The sequence below is a fragment of the Tiliqua scincoides genome, chromosome 1, assembly GCF_035046505.1.
Source record: "Tiliqua scincoides isolate rTilSci1 chromosome 1, rTilSci1.hap2, whole genome shotgun sequence".
Lineage (NCBI taxonomy): Eukaryota > Metazoa > Chordata > Lepidosauria > Squamata > Scincidae > Tiliqua > Tiliqua scincoides.
In genome coordinates, this window is record NC_089821.1 from 49,708,413 (window position 1) to 49,730,764 (window position 22,352).

The following is a 22,352-nucleotide window of genomic DNA, read 5'->3' on the forward strand; positions in this document are numbered from 1 at the left end:
AATGGAGCAGGTGCTGCCTCTGCACACTAACCTACATCCTCACTGGGTGACCAGAATCCCACTGAGCAGCAGTGCAGCTTCTAGCCACACCACCTTGTTGAGAAAGGTAATGACCTCTCTGCCTCTCTTGCTTGTCTTCTACCTGCTCTGTATACAGGTAGATTACCTCTTATCTGGACAACTGAAATCTGGACTATTCCAAAATTCAGACATTTTTGTCCAAGACTTTTTTTCTTAAAACTTCCTGTGGTGCGAACACTTGAAAGTTTTCTGCTTATTCCCACATGCAGTGCAGGCACAGGCTATAAATTCTGTTCTCTGCTCTGTGATGTGTACCTGTACTGACACTGTTGAAAAATGTCAAAAAGGCCAGTAGTCACCCAGATGGATCACGGTCAGAAGTGGAGAGGGGGAGGGGGGCACAGTACGTGCCCCTCTCCCTGGGTGTCAGAGCCATTCTGGGCAGCAACAGTTGCTGCCCTGAATGGCTCTGATGCTGAGGGAGAGGGGCTGCTCGCATTGTGCACTGCAGAGTGTGATGTACTTACTGTGGTGGGTGGGTAGGCAGGTGAGGCAGTGCCTCCCCTGGGGAATCCTTTGAAAAGCGCAGCCGCCGCATGAGGTGCTCAAGCACACTCAACCCACGCGAGTGTGCTTGAGCACCTCATGCGGCGTTGGTGCTTTTCAAAGGACTCCCCAGGGGAGGCACTGCCTCACCTGCCTCCCCACCCACTGCATGTCCCTGACTTACAGTGCAGGCCCCCCATTCAGGAAATTACTCCGAAATCCAGACCAATCTGAAATCCAAGCACCTTCCTGTCCCAAGCAACCCAGAGAGGGGCTACTCTGAGCCCAATCCTATGCATGTCTACTCAGAAGTAAGTCCAATTCTAGTCAATAGGACTTCCTCCCAGGTAAGTGTGGGTAGGCTTGCAGCCTCATCTGTGCCACTGCAGCAGACCTAGCCTAGGCCTAGACCCATCCCTGACCAACTGCAGCACTGGCCAGAGCGCGAGGCGCCGCACAAGTGTGCCCCCCAGCCACCTCAGCGCACAGGTACATCACCACCTGCGCTCACCTGCTCGGAAGGCTAAGCTGGGAGGGGCAGGGCGTGGTCAGGCAGACAAGGGGGCGAGAGTCACGTGGGCGCGAGCAACCGTCACTGCTTCAGGGGCGGGGCCCGAGTCCAACCCAGCCCAACCTGGAGGGGGTCGCTGGCGTGTGCTCCTGAGGAACAGCCCCGCCCACCTTTTGCACTCCACTCCTCTCTGCCTCGCTCTTGGCCTGCTCCTTCGCGGGCAAGCCTCGAGCGGCGTGTCTTCGAGAGCTGCAAAGCGCATGCGTGCGAGTATGGTTACCGTTGCGAACCAACCGTCTCCGACTCCGCCCCCATTCCAAAGGCGGTGGCAGACAGAGAGCGGGGAGTGACCTTGAAAGCGCATGCGCGCAGCTGTTGTGACCGTTGCAAACCACCGGTCTTCGACCCCTTCCTAGCATCAAAGGCGGGCGGAAGAGAGAGGGGGTGTGGCCTTGTGGGAGGAGGCTGCGTCACTTCCGCTCGGGGCTCCTCCGGCTCGAGGGTGGCCATGGCGTACTCGACGTTCCGCAAGGTGGCCTTGGCCTCGTGCCTGGTGCTGTGTGTGGCGCTGCTTCTGCCCAAGGCCTTCCTCTCCCGCGCCTGGAGGCAGCAGGAGCCCGCGCACGCCGCTTCCCCCGCGCCCGAGGGTAAGCGGCCGCCTCGTGGTTCGGCGGCCACCCAGCGCCCCTCCCTCCACCTCTGAGGGCTGCTGCTGGCGCCCAGGTGGCAGCGCATGAGGCGGCCCGTGGAGCGCTGGGGGGGCAGTGAAGTTGAGCTGCGCGTGCCCAGCGTTGCATACACGCAACAGGGACCCAGCATGTGGGCTGGGCAGAAAGGGGTTGATGCTTTATCTTGCCTGCTCTGTTCTCAAATGCCTGCCACTCCTAGTGGCGCTTCACCCAGCAGGTCCTTTGGCAGGACACCTGTCAGTCCTTGCACTCTCCTTCCTCCCCACCCACCTGGGAGCCTTTGAGTGCAACCCCTGTTCATGTCTACTCAGAAGTAAGTGGCACTGATTTCAGTGGGATTGCTCTCAGGTAAGTGAGTATAGGAGTAGGTTTGCACCCACTGGCAGCCCTGTTAAATTTTGAAAGGCACATTTATTATTTTATTCTTTATTTTTCACATTTTTATACCACCCTTCCTCCAAGAGCTCAGGGTGGCGTGGACGGCTGCTCTGCTCCCCTCCTTTTTGTTCTCACAACAACCTGGTGAGGCTGAGACGGTGACTGGCCCAAGGTCACCCAGGAAGCGGGATTTGAACCTGGTTCTTCCAGGTCTGAGTTCACCTTCACTACACCACCCTGGCTCTCCACATGGAGCTGGGAAGCAGCTAGGAAGTTTGAGATTACAGTACCCCATCAGCTGTGGGGTTTGCCCCCAAGGCCAGCTGTAGATGTTCTTGGGATGAAATGGATAAGTAGTTCTAACTGAGTAAAATAATTGGAGTAGCATACAGAGAACATTAAAAGCACAGCCCTCTTTTCATCCTTGGAACAATGCAGTTAAAAGAGGTTTGCTTTTGTGCAGAGGCAGGTGAGGCAGAGCCTCCCAATGGAGTCCTTTGAAAAGTGCTGCCGCCATGTGAGGTGCCCAAGCACCCACAACCCACATGCTCTGTGGTGGTGGCCCTGCACATGGGTTGTGGATGCTTGGGTACCTCACATGGCGGCAGCACTTTTCAAAGGACTCCATTGGGAGGCTCTGCCTCACCTGCCTCCCCACCCACCCCACATCCCTGCTACAGATAGGCTACTGATGCTACTTTCTAAGGTTACCCAGTGAGCCTAAGGTTTAATGGAGAAATTCTGTGACAATTTGGTTTAAGAATGTTTAAAGTTAATGCAGGTTTCCCTTTTGTTAGAATAGGTCTGTCTTGCTAAATTTTGTTATGGCTATTTAGTGGTTGTGTAGTAAGTTAAATGGAACAAATCTATTACTAGTATGTTGCAGCTACTTCCCACTCTGTAGAACTGAAATTTAAGTACTCAAAGGGTTTTTCTGTATTATGTGAGCTTATAGAGAGGTTTGCATACTGTGAGAATATGCAGAAAGTAAGATTTTAGCATTGCTACAGTTACCAGATCACAACTGGATTTATTTTAAAGTGGTGTCTTAGTATTTTTTATTTTGATACTGTAAGTTTTTTAATACTTGCAGCATCAGTTTGCTGTGTCTGTAGTTGTGATGTTTGTTATACATGCTTGTTTAAATGTCCATTTTCATCATTTCTTTTGCTGTTTAGACATTATGTTGAATATTTCATTGAATAAAAGATCATTTTTAAATTACCTGTATTGTGTTTTCCTCCTTCCTGTGATTTCCTTTTCCCTAATTTCTGCTGGGCAGCCAACATCCATCAGCGTTTGTGTTCAATATATTGCAGTCACCATTGTCATTACTTTTTAAAGTGTCATTTAGTTGATTTCTGTAACTGTACATAAAGACCAAACATTTTTCATGTCCAGGAAGAGTTTCTATAATGGATAACATTGTGATATTTCTGTTTTTGGTTTATCCTAGTTCTCTAAACATATCTACATCCTTTAGATATTTAGTACTTGCAGCTTTTTGTCTTATTTAGCCTCACAGTATCATTACTTTCTTTTTTCATCTTTTACAGTTGTACTCTTACTGCAGAAGATATAGGCAATGATTTATTCAAGTATATATTAAATATGTTCTCTGAATATTTTTAAATAAGTGCAGATAACTGTGCAAAGAACAGTAGGTCTGGGAATATCTGGAATGCCTTTCTCCAGCAAAACAGCAAGGATTTGACTATGCTGTAAGCACATGCACACCATTGTCTGCCCAGATCCTTTGCCATTTTTGGCTGTGAACACTGCAATATCTGACTTACAGGGGTTTGATTAATCTTCTCTGGAATTCGAAAGATGGAGTATTAGTTTTTCCATTCCATTTAGTTTTTATAGCTAGTTCTTGGAAGAAATGTCTCTCCCATTTCATGAAAAGTTTTGACCTGCTGTAGTATGTAAACTGTAGTGTAACTATTTTGCCTAGAGGACTTGTGTTCTGTATAATCATGGATGAGAGAAGCATGGATTCCTTCTTCTGTTGATAAGGATGTCAACATGCAGCAAGCTTTCCATTCTAATTGTTCAGGAGACTGTCTTAGCCGAAATCTAACATTGGCTTATCTTCCATTGGTTTTATTTGTTTGCAGTATTTATAAGCTGCCTTTCTACCTAGAAATGTCTGACTATTCAAAACTGCATCAGCACTGGAAAGTGGGATAGGATTGGGCTCTCGGTTTCCCCAACCCGTTACCCAAAAGTGCTCAAAACATTTGCTCTGAAACCATTCTGTATGTGACCAGTATGACAGCTGGAGTGGCCTTTTTCTGTGAACTCCCTCTTAGTTTCCCTGCTTCTACAGCAATGTTTCCCAAACTGTGGACCCACCTGTGCATTACGACCTGATTGGTAGGTCATGAAACCGAAACTGACAAGCCGATGGCTGAGAAGGAAAATGTATTGAGCACTATGAAAAATGAAACAGAGCCACACATGGGTGCTTACCTATGAGTAGGTGACCATGCCTCAGTCTGAAGGGCAGGCTGAGAGGAACATAACACCATGAGAATGGTCCCAATCTGATGAACACACGCCCCCAAAAACACTTGAGAAGGCAGTCCCCACCCTCCGAGCTGACAAGGAAAATGTACTGATTCCTATGAAACTGAGCCACATGTGTGTTTACTCATGAATAAATGACCATGCCTGGCTCTTATTGAAGGCCAGGCTAAGGGGAATGGCAAGGCCACTAGAATGGCCCTGATCCAGTGAATGTGGAGCTCAATATAATGCTCCAGAAGGTGGTCTCCCTCCCCTTTAGTAACATGAACAAACTTATTCAGACAGCTCCATAGGAACAACTGAGTTGGGAAAGTGAAACTGTGGGTTTGTTTTTTTTCTCATAAAGCTAGTTGGATCCCAGTAGAGTGTAATTTTTAAAAGTGAGTCCCTGTGTTAAAACATTTGGTAACCACTGCTACTATGTGTTAAAAAGAATGGGCATGCCCAGTGATACCATTCTTCCTGTTGAGTGATAGATTCCCCATGTCATATCACAACTTGCTTTTGAAATGCCCAAGCCCATTGCTGGATCCAAGTCCCAATCTGATGTTCTAATCATTACATTGCTCTGATGTAGCCTGATATGTGCATACAAATTATGTAATGTTTCTATACGTGTGCATTATGTTTCATGTCTGGGCATATTGCCACGGCCCCCTAGGTTATGTACGCTACAAAAACAAAATTTATAAAAGCAATTGTACAGGAACCTATAATTCTGTGGTTACTTCTTGCAAAGCATGGTTTAGAATTACTACAGCCAAATACAAGTGAAAGACAGTAGTAGACTAATTTGGTTTATACATCTGCTGATTCTTCAGAATCACACTATGGAGGAGCAAGTGTGCCCATCTCTCCTCCCATTGGGTGCATTGTCATTCTGTCTTGAGGAGATTTGCCTGAATTCCCCCTCCCAGTGTGATCTAAGTTGTAAATCCACTCCTGTGAGATTATGTGAGTGGACATGTCTTCTTTGGAGGAGTAAAGGACCAGTCAGGCAGTATCCTCTGAACTGGCCCAGAGTTTTTCCATGGTTTTCTCTAATATACAGAAATTTTTTCATGTTTATAAATTCTTATAAACATAAGTAATTTTTTTTTTTTTAGTGACTTCCCTGTAAAAATGATAAACCCATTTTGGAAGCAGATTGTAAAGCTCATTGGCATAAGAACTTGGCTGCTACTTGTATTCAGTAAAAAGCTATTCACATTACCACCTCTGAGAAAAGCAGTACTTAACAGTTTGTGATTGGAATTCAGAGGAGGACTGCTTTCCTAGCCAAAGATTCATTAGTGGTGTTTGACAAAGCCTTTCTCACTTGCAAGTTATTTAATTACTAACATCGCCTTGTCTTTTGATCAGTAGGTCCTTCAGAGTTTCAAGACACCAAATGAAAGTTTGGCAATGTCAGTGGTTCTTCTCTCCACATACTAAACCTCCTAGCTGATATTCTACTTGTAATTCCTCAGTTCTGGTTTATTTCCCCAGTCTGCTACATAAGCCAAGGAGGTGTGTTGATATAGTGACCTGGGAACATTTGCGTTTGCGAACTGTCCCAGGTAACATCCCATCATATTAAGATTTCCTAAGTATGTTCAGTTATCTCATAGTTCAAATGGATTCATGCCACCAATTCAGAAGATGATTACTACATGGTAATCTTGTAACATGATCTCTCTGGGTGCTACTAGTTCATGTGATGGGACAAGTTTCAGGCATTTAAACTCGTGTGTAATATTTGCATTCCCCTTGTGGAAAAACATGATTCTGTGAACAGTTCATTAAGATTTATCTTCACAGAATAGAAATAAATTTCCTTTTCAGAAAAGTTCTCACTTTGTTTTCAGGAAAAACCAGCCAGTATCCTCCCACAATGCATCATCAGATAGCTCCAGAAGTCAGACTGACTGCTACTCAGTTTCCAAGATCTCACCTTGCAGAAGCAGTTGCCAAGGCCAAGGGTGCTAGTGGCGGAGGCGGAGGTGGAGGTGGCGGCGGCAGTGGGAGAGGTCTAGTAGGACAAGTCATACCAATATATGGTTTTGGGATCCTTTTATACATATTGTACATTCTTTTTAAGGTAAGAGCACAAACCTAAGCCTTAAAGTTACAGTCTTTTGAAAGTGTTGAATCTGGAACTATCTTTAATGGAAAAGCCATTATGAAAAGGCTATATATGTTTCAGTGTGCTGAAAATTCATGGGACAAAATGAAATGGCTGAGCAACAGATTGATTCTTTCCTTTTAATAACCTTTGCTGTGGCATGTGCTACTGGCATGGGTTATGGAACCAAGCTGGGTTGTTTAAGCGCAGTTAAAGCACCACCACTAAGCCATTGTACAAGTGGAAGGCGCATGACTTTGTGGCAGATTCTGCTGCTGTGAGGTCATGCTTTGAATAGCCAGAAAATCCATCTTTGCCACACTAAGAAAAACAAATAAACTAGGATTTATGATGAAAGTTATTTCATAAGCTATATTCCCCTTACCTTTGATATTCTGGTCACACTGCATAGGGAGGATACCCTGAAACATTCCTAGTTTTAAAATGTAGTGTGAGCATTGCTTGGCAGATTTTAGCCTGAATTCCACTGGTTTCCACAGGCTAGGCAAGTGGGTTTTTCACTGTGGTAGAGTTTTCAGATGGACAGCCTAATCCTAATGCCCTTGAGCTGATGAAGGCTTCCTTCGAGAGCTGGCAGCGCCAGCACAAAGATGTGCAAGTCTACTGGTATCATATCCATTTCTTGCACTTACCAACAAAGGTAACTGTGCCAGCCATCACCGGGGATGGGAGAAGGTGGCAGGAGGGAGTTTGGAGGCAGGGAGGGGTTGTTTGGGGACAGGATAGGGTGGAACGGGAGACGGATTGGGCCCAAGAGGGGGGCAGGATTGGCGGAGAAGGCCACTGCCATATCATAACCCTGCTTCCAGTCATCCTGGAATTATACTGGGCTTCTTGGATCTGCACCAGCTACTTAGCTGGTGCAGAACTAAGAAGCCCCATAAGAACAACTGAGGCTTTACGTGAGTTAAAGGGAAATACATTCCCTTACCCCGAGGTGATTTCCAGCTGCCTCCTAACCTGTGTTGGATACAGCACAGGCCATGAGGCCTGGCTATCCCAGAGCAGGTTAGGATTGTGCTATTACTGTTTTTCACATTTGAACACTTTTTCTCGTTCATGATGAGTTTTATTGATTATCACTTTTGCTAGCATTGTCATAGTGGTAACTATTTTTAATTAACAGCTTTCTTCAAAGGGGAAAACCACAACAATTGAGCGGAAATGTCCTCTTCCACCATCTGGAAACATGAACAGAAAAATCAGTAAGTAAGATTTCCAAGTTTGAGTTGAAATTGCATCCAAAATTGACTGAAATGTGAAGAATAAATTCACCATTGTAGAGGAGGCAGTATAATCTACATTTTTATTCTGTTTCTAAGATGGCATGCAATATATTAAGAGCATTGAACACACAAATAGAAAAATGAACCAACAAGATGAAAAACCTTACAAACCTTACAAAAACCTACCTGTATGGCCATAGGCAATTCACATTGCCTATCACTCGTTAAGATGCGATTCTGAATGTTGGCTATGCAGAGGGCATATAGGATTAGGTTCCAGATAGCTGAGTTTTTTCAAAACATTGACATGCTCCCTACAAGTGCAGATCAATGTCAGTTTAAATAATGAATTTAAACAGGTAGACTGGATTGCCCATTGCTTACACTGTAGGGCACGTCTTTTCCTGCATGTGTGTTAGCTAGTGCACTGGAAGACAGAAGAATCACAGATGTATTTGGAGAAAGGCAGAGAAGAACCAGGGTCTTTGTTTCTTGCTTGATTTTTTTCCCCTCTCACTGCAAGGATCTGCCATTTAGATGCAATGGAGTTCTGTATTCTTTCCTCTCTCACTGTGTATTCTTGACAAGTCTACTTTGTGATGTATTCACCACATATGGGGTGGGAAGAGAGGGGAGCTGCGACAAGGAATTCATACTCTGTGTTCCAGTATGGAAATATTGGAGCTCCTAACCCCATACTGCATATCTAAGGAGATTTTGAATTTCAGGATTGTCAAACTCATTTCATATAGCAGCCGAATAGCATTCATGATATCTGCTGAAGCCAGAAGTGCCATCATTTAGCAGGAAGTGGTGTCATTAAGGAAATAGTGGCCAGGAATAAACACTTTGTTCTTAAGTAGGAAGTTATCAGCTGCGAATGACAGAAGAGAAAATATGTAAATCTTGATCATATTTTCAAGATATGGGAGAGTGTGGCCACCTTTTCAGCAGCGCTACTTCTGCTGAGGCATCACTTTGCAGCTCAGCAGTTGAGCTTGGGAGAGTCCAGTTATAACAGGGGCCAAATACAGAGCTGATACCACTGTTGCATTGCTTGAACCAAAGCACTCTCACCCTCCACTGCATGACAAAACGCTATCTGAGGGAGCTTGATCTGGATCGGAGACGTGCTTCAAAGGGAAAAGAAGTCAGAAATCCTTTGTACATGCTCAGTGGGATGATGCTTTTTGGATCCTGGTCCAAACCACTTTGGTTTGAAAGTGGTAGAAACCACTTCTTCAGCAACTCAAACAGTCTATATGTTATCAGGACAATAAAGAATCCTTGAGCTGCTTTGATTTTTCATGTTACTTAATATCAAAATTATTCTGATGAAGAATGGGATAACAGCTTCACTCTTGTACTGAATATTTTAAAGTCATTAAATTGTGTGGCATGCTGTGTTCACAGCCTTGCCTGTCTCTAAGCGTTTACAAGCAGCCAGTCACACTGCAGGTGGCTGGTTTAGAGCCATTCTGTACATTAGATATGCTTCTCCTAGCCTTAAGGAGGCTTTTTTCTTTTTTCTCCCATTCTACCTGGGAAGTGTGTGGGATTATTTCTGTTCGTTGTTTATTGGTTAAAAAAACCCTGGTTCCATTGGAACAAAGTCCATTTTGCTCGGTATGTACTCCGACAGGCAACATGGATTAAATGGAGTGAACTTTCAGAGCTGCTACTGTTGATACCTCTTGATCAAGTATCAGGTATATTTTATTGCAGCTGACTATGAGCTTGCCCAGCTTCAAGATAAACTGAAAGAGACAGAAGAAGCCATGGAAAAATTAATCAACAGAGTGGGACCCAACTGTGAAAGGTATGTGTTTTTAATGCAGCATATTTAAAAGAAGATGAATTATATATTTTTATTTGAATTGAAAACAAATTAAAAATTCAAAGACCAAACACTTCAAATCAGTATAGAAATATTTCAAAGGCTTTTCTTTTTATTTTTCTTTCTTCATTTTTGGAGACATTGTCATGGTTTGCTTTGCTTATCTTTGATATTTTTTCCAGTTCTGTGTGTAAATCAAAATGTTGGATTTCAGTACACCCAAAAGAAATGTACACCCATGATATTTGTTTTTACTAACTTGTGGTTCCTGTTGATAAGAGAGATTGTAAATAGAAAATAAGAATTCTCTTATTATGTTCTTTGTAAGTAGATACACTTCTGAGGCTTTATACTCACTTCTGTCACTGGATTTCAGAGAAGAATTCCATCCTTTTATCTACAGCCAGTATTCAGCTTGTGCACAGTAAATGGGTATATGAAATAGTGGGGAACTTATCTTAAGAATTTAATGGTGGAGGAAGAAAAGAGAGGCAATATGCAGGTTAGGGTGCAATCCTATCCTGCGCTGGAACAGGCAAGCCAAGAGGCTTGCATTGTATACAGTGCAGGATAGGGGCCCAAAGTAGCTCAGTCAGAGGTAAGAGGAAACGTTTCCCCTTACGTCTGCGTAAGGCACCTTGGCCCCAATGGGTCTCCTTGGACTTGCGCCACCTCCTGAGGTGGCACAGGTTCAAGAGAGCAGAGCGACTTCAAGCTCCCCAGGAATGGGGGTTGGGATCCAACATAACTGCTGGATCCCAGTCCCACTCCCCACCCACCCTCCCCCCGCCCGTCCTGCCTCTTCCTCGCTTACCCCAGAGTCTTGTATTGCCCAAGTTTGGCCGATGCAAGACTCAGCGCCTCCATCAGCGTGGAGGCTTGTGCCCCCAAGGCTGCCCCTGCCTGCCCTTCCTCCACCCCAGAACATCTCCCTCCCACCTTCTCCCTGCCCACCCCAGAGTCTTGCATTGGCCGAGCTTGGCCAACGCAAGACCCGGTGCCTCCATCGGTGCGGAGGCTTGTGCCTTACGGCACATTTGGGACCCTCCTGGGCTGGCACAAGGGACTTGCGCTGGCCCAAGTACTTGTCTGGATTGCAACCTTAGAGACATCCAAACTGTGATACTCCAATATACTCCTAACTAAGCTCTTGACTAAACCAGGGATTTCAAACGCACTTCATGCAAAGGGCAGAAATTAGCATTCATGGCGCCTGCTGAGGGCCAGAAGTGACATTATTAGACAGATGATGGCCAGAAAATAAGCACTTTGTTCTCACACAGAAACTCATTAGCTGCAAATGACAGAAGAGAAAATGTGCAAATCTTGTTCATATTTTCAGAATATGAGAGTGCCCAATTATCAAGCTGCGAGACCCCAGTTATAACAGTGGCTAGTTAAATTGCTTCCAGGGGCCATATTTGTCCCATAGGCTTTATGTTTGTCTAAGGATGTCTAAACCATCCTTGCATTACCTACCATACTAATACACACAGGTCTGGTTCAGACACAATGGGAAAAATTGGTTTGCTGCTCTGAGAGTAAACCTGTGTGCCCTGCAGGCTTGCATGCTCTCCACTCCTATCTCAGAAATGAGAGAGAAAGCTTTTACTTTCATTTTTAACTAAACTACTTGCTATCTTACATACAAACCTAGGGAACAGTGGTTTAGTTAATACCATAGTTAGGGAATGCGTCCCAATCTGAATCCAAGGTTTGAAAACAAATGTAAACCAAGTAAACATTGTCTGTCTTTTCTATTTGGTCTGAAAGAGGAGGGACAACGTCGACACACACACAGAAATGTCATTTTTTAGCAGGAAATACATTTTCCTATTGTATTACAGATGGGTCACAGAAGTTCAGATGCCCCTTCCCATTTCTGTTACACACTGATGAGAAAGCGGAATATAAATGAAGTTCTATTTTGCTACCTTTTCATGGGGGATTAGATTAATATGATCTGCCTTCAAGCAATGTTCATACCTGATGCATACAGATCAAAGACTACAAATATTTCTATCATGCTCCACTTTTCTGAGTGGTTTTCATCTTAGGTTTCCAAAAAGCGGGCAGTCTTCCCAGTCTGCTTCCTCCCTTCCTCAATACACTGAGCCTGCTGAAAAACCACTCCTGTGGGTAGAAGAACGCTCAGAAATAGCATGGAATGTGTCCTGGGGATCTGCAGTGGGAGGGAGGAATTCCCAGAAACTTGGCATAGGCATCATCTGCAAAGTTAACAAGGTCTGGAATTGGAGTTGCCATCAGATTTTGCCCCCAAAAGAATTTTTAGACTCACTTGTGGTTTTCTTGTTCAGAAGAAACATGTGAAGAATTTTAAGGAAAGCTAGAAGAGTTTTGATAAGATTAGCACAGTTTCTCTTTTGGGGTCAGAGGCGAACAGTTCCATAAGCAGAAAACGCAGCTTTTTAGTATTTCCTGAAAACCCGAATACCGCTTTCTCTCATTTCTTTAGCTGCATTTTGTTTAAGGAGCTGTGCCTTCTGCCGTGCCAGCCCTGCAGCTTTCTCCCTCTCTAATGATGTGGTATGAAAAGACCTCCATACAATAGCTTAGGTCTGGAAGTTGCAGGCTCTGCAAAGGCGCACATTACCTTAGAAATTGTCAGAGTTAGCTGAGATGCTAATTTACAAACAGAAGAATTTAAAGAGGATGCAGGCTCCTTTTTTCTGTTTCATTGGGATTGCATATTATGTAGTGTGCCTGAAATTTAGATAAAGAGAAAATTAAATGTACATGCCACCAGTCAATGTGCTGGTTAAGAGTGGTATGCATTATAAAGATTGGAGAGAAAATCCCCACTGGTTTTCCAAGAGTAGAGTCTTCCTGGTTAATAAGTTCAACCAACTTACTGTTCTCTTTCTTATATGATTTCTATGATAAAGCTTCATTGAAGAGTCATTGTATTAGCCTCTCACTGGGTCCAGCAGGGAAAAAAAGCATAATGCAAACCTATGAGCACATGTATTTTGATATATGCATTTTAACCTTTTCAGTGAATGCTTTTGGTTAAAAGATTCTGTACTTTGGGATGTCTCCTTCCCCATCATAACACTTTTTAAAATATGAGCTTCTTAAACTAAATATGTTTGCAATATCTTTAGAAATGGCCCTTCTTAATCTAGTTCTCTTTAAACTGGATTGTTTAATCCAGTGGTTCTCACACATTTAGCACTGTGACCCACTTTTTAGAATGAGAATCTGTCAGGATCCACCAGAAGTGATGTCATCACCAGAAATGATATAATCAAGCAGGAAAATTTTTAACAACCCTAGGCTGCAATTCTACCCACACTTACCCAGGAGAAAACCCCATTGACCATTATTGTAAAAAGCATATACATGGCAGCCTGTTAAAAGTACATGTCTGTAACATTTCCCCAAATACAGTCACATGCCATGGGAGCATCAAGTCTAATATATTAAAAATAAAATATTGAAATGAGTGGGGACCCATCTGAAATTGGCTCACAACCCACCTAGTGGGTCCCGGCCCACAGTTTGAGAAACACTGGTTTAATCAGCTAACAATCCAATCTTAACCTGGGTCTATGGCAACAGATCACAAGATCTGTTGCTGTTAAGTCCAGTTACAATAGCATGAAAAGTGTGCTGCCTTCAGGAGCTCTGGAGCCACTGGTGTAAGTGGCCATAGGTTCCACATGCCCCCCAATGGCCCTCCCAGGCTACAATAGAGTGGGTAAAGTGGTGGTAAGGGTAGGCCATGAGCAGTTCAGGGTAAGGTTGGGATGAGGGACAGGGAGCAGTTTGCAGGTAGAAGGGATGTATCTCCTCAGCAGCAGCCCATGCTGGTTCCTATCCCTATTTCCTGACCTGGATCAATTCTCTCCTCGAACTAACACTAGCAAAACAGTTGGTGAAATGAGGAGACTTATTAACAGCCAGATGTCCTATGGAGAGATAAATATCCATACTTACCTCCCTTAGCTCTTTGTACATTCATTTATACACAGTGAGAGTGAATGATTTTCTGAGGATAGTTTCGCTTCCATCCAAGCTCACTATTCCATTTCCTCACAGAGGGGAATCGCACATTTTCAAGAGAAGCCACACAGTTTGAGCAGGGTGGAGTCTTCAGTTGGGAAGACAACCTGAACCTCACAGTTCAGCTAAATTGAACCTCTCAGTCTGCACAGTTTTTTGACATGGGGCTGTGAATTACAGCCTGTGACTGTGTTAAAACCAATAGGTTGTCTTCTTTGTTCCAGATCTGTGAGATCAGAAGCAGACACGCTCCCTTTGCTTTAGAGCTATCTGCTGGTCTCTTTTCATTTGAAAGAAAATTACATAAGTAGTTTGAATGCTTTCCTCTTTTCTGTGATATTTAATCAGCATGGGAGAAAATGATAAAAATTATGTGTCACTTGATCCTTTTCAACAGATGAAAATATGGAGAAGGTCATGGTTTCCATTTATTTCCAACCACGAATGCGTTTGAGTCTATTATATAATAAAAATATGTATAATTATTATTGCTTAGTGTCAAAAACATATTTTACTGTGTGCAGTAAAATTAAGCACTAAATACAAGAGACAGAGGGATGCGGCAGCCTGAGATGTGGTTGGTTATTTCAAGCCCATATGGAAATCAACCACCCTCCTCTTAGGGACCTTGGCTTCTATAGCTCCCTTGGCTCTCTGACCTTTCACTTCTCTTCCAGAAGTTCTGCTATTTCTCAACAGTTTACCACTGAACCTTCACCTCGGAAGGAAGATATCTATGAAATGAAAATATTTTGGTCAGAGGGTAGAGATGAAAGGCAACCATCACATCAGTTTAATCTTATTTTTATATGATGTATTGTAAGGACTTTTATTTACTGAGATTGAATCTAAAACTACCCATATTTCCTTATTACCACGTTAGTGTAAAAACTAAAGTTGCATAAAACCATAATCTTGAGTTTCTTCTTTCTGTTAGACAACGAACAGCTGAAGGGCATCTAATGTATTTGTTTCACAGGCTGTTGTGAACAAGATTATGGGTCTGTTCAGGGCACAATGGCAAAGCATGGCTTGCTGTTCTAAGAATGAACAGGCGTGAGCTTTGGATTGCCAACTCCCTCCTGCACTTTGTATGCATCACTTTCTTAACTTGCTTCCGGGTTGTTGACAGACTGTGATTGCCTTTTGGTCTGAACCTTACTTTGCCAGGTTCAGAGAAAGTGGCAAACTGTCAAGCACCCAGATAGTAAGCTCATCAACACTGGACAGGAGGGGAGGGGTGAGAGCGTGCAGTTGTGAAGTCTCTGCTTCTCCTTTTTGTTATGCTAAACTGCATTACATTTGGAAGACATCTCTGCCCACAGCTGAAAGGTTTTGAGATATTACTCCAGAAGATGGATCATTGTTCTTCAGCACTTTAGCACCTTGGAAGTATCATGAGATGGACACTCTGCAGGTAGTTTTTTAAAAATATTTGACCATTTGATTTAAAAAGTCGGATAATCATACTACATTGTAATGCAGAGGTGAAAAAGTGCACAGTTATTCCTCTGAAACAGTGGTTACTAGGGAGACAGTATTAAATAACCAGGGTGGTAAAGAGAAAGCAGGTTCTGTCAGTGTGCATATTGACACTGTGATTAGGGGAGAGTAGGCTGGAGCAAACGGACAGCCTGCATCCACTGCAAGGGACTGTTGGATGTGACTGTGGTTGCTAGTTCCTATAGGTCAAGAGTTTTACTTTGGCAGTCTTTCCATGGGAGCTATTAAGTATGCCTGTCTTTGCATACTTTTCCCATTTAATTTAGAATTTTTAATTTAATTTAAAAACCCCATGCCTTTTTCCCATTTAATTTAGAATCATAAGAGTTGGAAAGGATCGTCAAGTCCAACCCCCTGCCTGTACAGGCTGCCCACAGATCCAACATCTCTAATAGATTTGCTGTCTAGCTTTTGCTTCAAGTTTAAGCAAGCATTTGTTCTCCTCTAAGCAAAGAATAGCAGTAAGTACTACTCAGTTTGTCTGCCTTTCTGTTTTGAATCATCACACCTTCAAAGACTTGTCCATACTTTCTTCCATTCAGTCCTCTAAAATGCATTGAACATTGATAGGGCTGAGCTGTGTTTTGATGCATGTTCTGTAGCAGGGCCCAAAACGTCACTACGGATCAAGAGAAACGTCTTCTTCAGCAACTCCGGGAAATTACGAAGGTCATGAAAGAAGGCAAACTCATAGATGGTATCTCCCCAGAGAAAGAAGCAGAAGAGGCTCCTTATATGCAGGATTGGGAAGGTAAAGGAAACCTTTCCATTATTCAGAAGGAAAGATGAGTTTGTTCTTAGAGGAGTTTACCACAAACCAAGAAAAAAAATAAGCTTGCATGTGATCCTGAATGAAGGGAAAGAGAGACCATAGCTCGATGGTAGTGCACATAATTTGCATGCAGAGGGTCTCAGTTTCAGTTGCTGGCATCTGCAGGTGAAGCTGTGAAAGACCCTATCTGAAGCCCTGGACAGCTACTCCTAGTCACTGTAGACAGTAATTAGCTACACAGGGTAGTGGTCTGACTCCATATGAGGAAGCTTTTTATGTTCACTTGTTCAAATAAAGCTTGATCAACTTTGATCACAGTTAGTGACAGATTTGAAAAGAGAGCATTCACTTCTAAGACTAGTTTCCAGTTGATAAATCAGGGTTAGAAAGCCCTGCACCAGCCTCATAGAGATTCAGCATTCATGGAGAGCCATATCTCATTCTAAAGACACTGTAAATAAACCAGAAGTTCCAGTCTATTGACTGCATTTCAGTTCCCTTCTGGTTGCACTTAATTGAAAGAATTTGTGTTCAGGGTACAGGTGGCATTCTGATTTGGACATTCTTTGAATAGATCCAGTGATGTTATCAGGTCTTTGGAGTTATTGTTCCATCTAAGACCAATTTATTTTATGTCCTAAGGTTATCCAGAAGAGACCTATCCTGTCTATGATAATTCTGATTGTTTCAAGCGCAGACAGGACACTATCCTTGTGGATTACCCTGACCCAAATCAACCTTCTGCGGAAGAGATAGCTGAGAGGATGGAGTTTGTGGACGATGAGGAGTGTTTGTGTAGTGAAACCCTTTTGTCTGCTCTCGTCATAGTGAACGATGACCCAACAGCTGGGAGTAAGAGAGGCCGGCATACCACATCTGAGGACCAGAGTGGGGCTGGCCACAACTTTGAGAAGTGCTACTGTTGCCACTATGAACAGGACGATCCTGTGGTTATAGCAGAGAATGCCGGATTCTACTCCGACAGCTGCAGTGAAACAGAAGAGCTGGCCAAAGAGGAGGCATCACTGGATTCTGACCACGAAGATCAGGCACCCAAGGGCCAAAGCGATGACAGTCCTGATCAAGTGGGCATGCTAAGAAAGCGAAACACAAAGGGAGTGGAGTTGCTAGGACACTGAGGCTTATGCCTAGCCTTGTCCCTTCTACAGACTGATCTTTGCTTAGCGGACAAAGGCTTAACTTCTCTGTTGCATAACCAGTTGTGGTTCCTCTGCAGTTGCTGCTTATTTGGAATAGAACACTAGCGCCATTTTTTCGCTTGTTGTCTCTCCCAAGGTGTTTGAAAACATATTTTCCCCATTGTTTCCAGAATTGCTTCCTTCAGTCTTAGTGTCTTGTGATCTGAAGCTTAGCTTCATTGCACCTTCCAGCCCTGTGGGAAAGTACAAGAGTAATTCCATAGAGGTTTCTAATTGGTGTTCTAGCAACTTTTATTGCTGTGTTTATTTGCCAAAAGTAGAGTGGCCTTATCACTAGAAAGAGCAAGGCAAAGCATTTCAAGTTTATATTATATTTTTAAAACAAGAGGGGCTGCCTTTTGGATTTGCCAGAATGGCTCAGATGGTCTTTTGCCCAAAGACACATTTGTTTCACGTATCAGGAAGAGAAAATTATAGCCTTTCATGTAAATACTAACTCATTTTCTTGGTTGGGAGACAAGACGTTTCTGTGTAAATTCCTTTTCACAATATGTAATATCAATAATGTTATCTTTTTTGCTTGCACACTAATGCATGTTTAGGGGGAATAAGCAATCAGCATTGCAATCCTTAACTTTGAGATGTGCATTTGCAAAATGCACTTCAGTGTAAGTGCACCTGTGTGTAATGACAACAACAAAAAAATTGAAGGAGCCAATGTGTGCCGTTTGGGCAAAAAGGCGGGGTATAAATTAATAAAAATAATAATAATAAAAATGACAGCCAGTGGCTGTTATGTGTTAACAGGTGGACAAGCTGAAAGCATCTGCTGGAAACCAGGATGCAAACCCAGTGTAAGCCCATGGAAATAAGGGGAATCCAAGGGTCAGTCAACAGGTAAAGATGCAAGGCAGTGTAACCCTTCTTTTCTGAGGCCTAAATTAGAAGTGATACTTGGTTGTCATGTGTAGTTTTTCTCAGTTTTTTTGTTTAGCTAAGTGCTAAACTTAAGCTGCCAGCAGGAGAGGGAAGATCTTAACCCTTTTGCCACTGATATAAAAAAGTTTTTCTAAAGTTATATTTATATTTATATTAGTTACACAGGCTTCCCCCCCTTAACCATGGGAGATCTGTTCCAGCCACCCCACAAATATGGAAACCGCCAATATGAGGGAATCCTATATATACTGCATAGAGAAGTACTCAGCGCCCCCTCTGTGCCCATTACCTTCTGTTTTTTCATTAGCAAGCAGGCATGTTTCTTGCTTTTACAGAGGCTAGAACAGGAACATGACAAGCAGGCAGGTAGCCTGCACGCTAGGGAGAAACATGTCTGCTTGCTAATGAAAAAATGGAAGGTAATGAGCAGAGGGGCGCTGAGTACATGGATACCAAATCTGTGGATATGGGGGACGCCTGTATTTGTAAGTTATAGTTTTGGTTATTTATTGTCATTTGTAAGGGTTCCTTTTCCGTATGTGAGATCAATTTTAAAGGGAAAGATGGAATAGAGAGCACTTCCTTCCAATACAGTCTTTTACTATGTTAGCACTGCAGGCACATCGCCATTGATGCTTCATATAGATGTACCCATCTTCTTGTAGATAGCTGGAAATCTCTCAGCAAGCAATACTTGAGCTGATCTGTAGACACTGTCCTGGTCAATTCAAAGTTAAAACACTTTGCTCTTGTGAGAGGAAAATGGGAAGGATGAAGGAGAGGAAGGATGAATTACTTAATGTTAGTTTCTTTTCTGCCTGGTAAGAATGGGCTGTAGCAGTATAGAAAACAGTAGCTCAACAGGAACTTTTCTGGTTTTATTTATTTTTATTTTCCTCATTTTTATATCACCCTTCCTCCATGGAGCTCAGGGTGGTAGACTTGGTTGCTTCCCTCCTTTATTCAAGTTGTCAGCTTGCTTCTATGAAGTTTTGTTCATTGGTTCAGCACGGTTTTATGACCCAGACTGGACTGCACAGCAACCTACTTTGAGAATAGTTTGCAATTCAAAGATAGGATCTGGAAATAATGTAAGCATATTTTTTTTATTGAATATTTATTTTTACCTTATTTATGTTCTGTTATTTAAATGTGAGATAATATTCCAACACATTTTTTCCTTTGGGTATATGTGTGTATTGTTTAATCTTACTTTCAAAAACTGTGATAGATCGTTGGGTTGAAATACAGGCATTTTTAATGACTGGGGTAGAAGTATATAGTATTCATTCTTTTCTGCTTGTGCCTTTACAGCTGCATGACAGGCAGATATTTCATGCATTATGAAGGTTATAGCAAAATTAATCCCAGATATATTTCTGCCTATATGCAGAGAGCACAGGGGCCCCGCCAGAAATAAAAGTTTGAACTTGAAAGTGGAGTTACTTGCTATTTGGAAAGTGAATAATTTTAGAAAGCATGGAAAATAATTAGAATAGCCAAAATGATACGTGTAAAGAAACACCACACAATTATTCGAAACAAATTCAAGTTTAATTGTTTTTTCTGCAGATTTTCTGTATTGACACATACTGTAATCTCTACAACATACACAATGTAATTATGTGAAAATACCAAATTAGTTATACACATACTGATAAATAAATACATTTGCTTCAGAATACCAAAGTGTGTGTTTAAAAATTGACTTCATAAAAGCACATTTTTTCTCTGATTTATCTAAAACTCCGTATTGTTTGAAACAAACGAAAGAATGCCCGACTGCTTAAACAGGACAAGACAGTCTTGTGCAAATTGACATAACACATCCTAAGCATTATGCAAAAAAATGACTGCTTAAATATTTGTTCTCAGTCCTAATTATTCCTAGCCCATTCCCCCTTTTTTATCCAAACATAATTGAAAACAAATTGAGACAGGAACATTGTCAAATTCTACTAGAATGGTCGTTGGTGTTGTTTTTTTAAGAAAGGCACAGTGATGTATTAGAAAATGTTAGCCATGGGAAAAAGAGCTGCTAGCAACCTTCATTCATGTAGCACCTGCTATTTCTGCTTTCTAAACTTTAAAGTAAGTTGGAATTAAAAAATAAAGCACATTTTTGCAAAAACTGCTAAATATTTCAGATATTTTGAGTTCAATCCTCCAAATCTGTGTGTTGGGCTATATACTTTTTGTACTTCAGAGACTTGGTTTATGTAGGGTATCCTCCGAAACAGTTTTCAGAATTAAGGCCCATCTGTGTGATTGGCCATTTTTGAGCCAAGGGACAATAATCATTTGGCTGGTTGAAAATGCAGAACCCAACTTTAAATACGCATCTTGGTTTATCTTCTGTTCTCGTAATTACAGTTTACCTCCTTGATCTCGTACATAGCTGGATTCCATAACCCAGAATGGTATTGCTCTGATTTTAAAACCTGCAGGTATTTTTTAAGTTAATCATGTTCTCATTAACAATCAGTGGTCTGAGCATTGAAGGAGTGGGAGTTTAGTCTTTTAACGTCTATAGGAAAACAGTGAAATTTATGATAACATTTTGAAATTCTCTCAAAACAGTCCAATTCTAACTAAATTCCCACATGGTGATGCAGCTGAGCTAGCATGGGCTCTACTGCTTCTTGCAGGGGAGTTTCAGCTGCTGGAGTTCTCCTCAGGGTAAGGGCATATTTGTCCCTTTGCCCCAGTGTAAATCCCAGCAGCCACAGTGGGTCAGTTTGGACCTGCACCAGCAATATAGCTGGTGCAAGTCCAAGTTGATCAGTGTTGGTGGATCAGGCCCAGGAAGGAGGATAGGATATGGTGTGTACTAGTGCTGCTGATCCTGCCTCCTTCCCAGTCAGATCCGCCCTCCCCCACCCACTTCTACCCCTTCCCACTCTTCTCCACCCCTATGTCAGACTTACCTTATCCTGCAAATGTCCTGGTAGTGCTGGCACCAGTGCAAAGACTCTGATTTTCCCACCAGCGCTTCTAACCTTTGCACTGTCACAAAGCACTTTATAGCACTTTTGTGACAGCATGTGGTAGTGCAGCACACATTCCGCCAGCTTTACTGGGGGATAGGATTGGGTTAAAAGTGTTCAAAAGGGAGGATAGGCAAGGTCTTGTTGGTGACATTGTACAACTCTTGGAAGGCAATGCACATCTATAGGGGCAGATGCTTCTCTCCAGCACTAAGCTAGGTACGGTGGCAGGAACTAATTTTCATCAAGCCAAATCTGACAGAATCTTTAAAAAGGTGCTGCTTTCCAATTCTATCCAAAGTTAAGGAGAGCCTCTGTCCTTCAAGCTGAAGAGAAGGGGAGGGACTTTAGCCAGTTATAATTGTGGACACCTTCTTGGAGGTCTAAAGTTGGTGCTTCTCCAATGAGAAAGAGCTTTCATATCGACTGTCTTGAAGGTAATTTTTTTTTTTCCTGAGCCAGGTTCTTTCTGGTTTTAAAGTTGGGTAAATATGTGAATGCATATTGAAATGAATAAGCCTTTGGCTCTGATCCTGCAATCATCTGTATTTCCTTAATTTTAAATGAAATCATCACCGTCCTTGATATTACACTTTGACGCACAGCCACAAAGCTCGTCTGTGTGAACAAAAACTGTCTGGCAGTGTTCTGAGGGCTAGCAAATGCATTCTACCACTGAATGTGATGTGCTCATCTATACTACCTTTGGCACTGTTTTAAAATGTTTGTCTTGAAGGACCTTTTTCTGTACCACCTTTATAATGCACATCCAAAATAGTTGCACATTGATATTTGTGTCCCTTTGGAGATGTTTGAAAAGTTACTTTTAAAATAATTTCCATTCCATGCCAACAGCCTATGCTTTGAAATGCCAGGAGAGTTGCCCAAGACCGTTAATGAATATTTTTTTTAAAAACCATGTGTGCGTAAAAATAGCAATTGAAGGGTGGCCCAGTCTGAATCAGGACTGTGGCAGGGCCAAAAGGCTAAAGCCCCTCTTCCCATCTTGTGGTCCCAATCTGGATTGGGCCCACTGTGGCTGCTATTTGTTTTGTAAACTAACCAAGTAAATAAATAAACCATACCAGGATCAAACTAGG

General features: G+C 42.6%; 1 protein-coding gene across 4 annotated transcripts; it reads left to right on the plus strand.

The window, feature by feature from the left end:
* The first annotated feature begins 1,569 nt into the window (after positions 1-1,569).
* Positions 1,570-20,385, plus strand: RIC3 (RIC3 acetylcholine receptor chaperone). Of its 4 annotated transcripts, none has more exons than XM_066640156.1 (6): positions 1,570-1,725; positions 6,525-6,757; positions 7,929-8,007; positions 9,754-9,847; positions 15,997-16,145; positions 16,809-20,385. In XM_066640156.1, the coding sequence occupies exons 1-6, from the start codon at positions 1,587-1,589 to the stop codon at positions 17,303-17,305; spliced, it is 1,191 nt and encodes a 396-aa protein (XP_066496253.1). In that variant the 5' UTR covers positions 1,570-1,586; the 3' UTR covers positions 17,306-20,385. The 4 variants fall into 4 exon arrangements, with proteins under 4 accessions (XP_066496253.1, XP_066496276.1, XP_066496262.1 ...); XM_066640179.1 differs by having other exon boundaries at positions 16,995-20,385; XM_066640165.1 differs by having other exon boundaries at positions 16,000-16,145.
* Positions 20,386-22,352: the final 1,967 nt, after the last annotated feature.

What these genes read in the sequence shown, in the direction of transcription:
- RIC3 (XM_066640156.1), top strand. Translation starts at nt 1,587, where the DNA reads ATGGCGTACTCGACGTTCCGCAAGGTGGCCTTGGCCTCGTGCCTGGTG. An exon ending in TATTGTACATTCTTTTTAAG is followed by an intron (nt 6,758 to 7,928) that starts GTAAGAGCACAA and finishes TTTAATTAACAG; the next exon opens with CTTTCTTCAAAGGGGAAAAC. An exon ending in AAACATGAACAGAAAAATCA is followed by an intron (nt 8,008 to 9,753) that starts GTAAGTAAGATT and finishes ATTTTATTGCAG; the next exon opens with CTGACTATGAGCTTGCCCAG.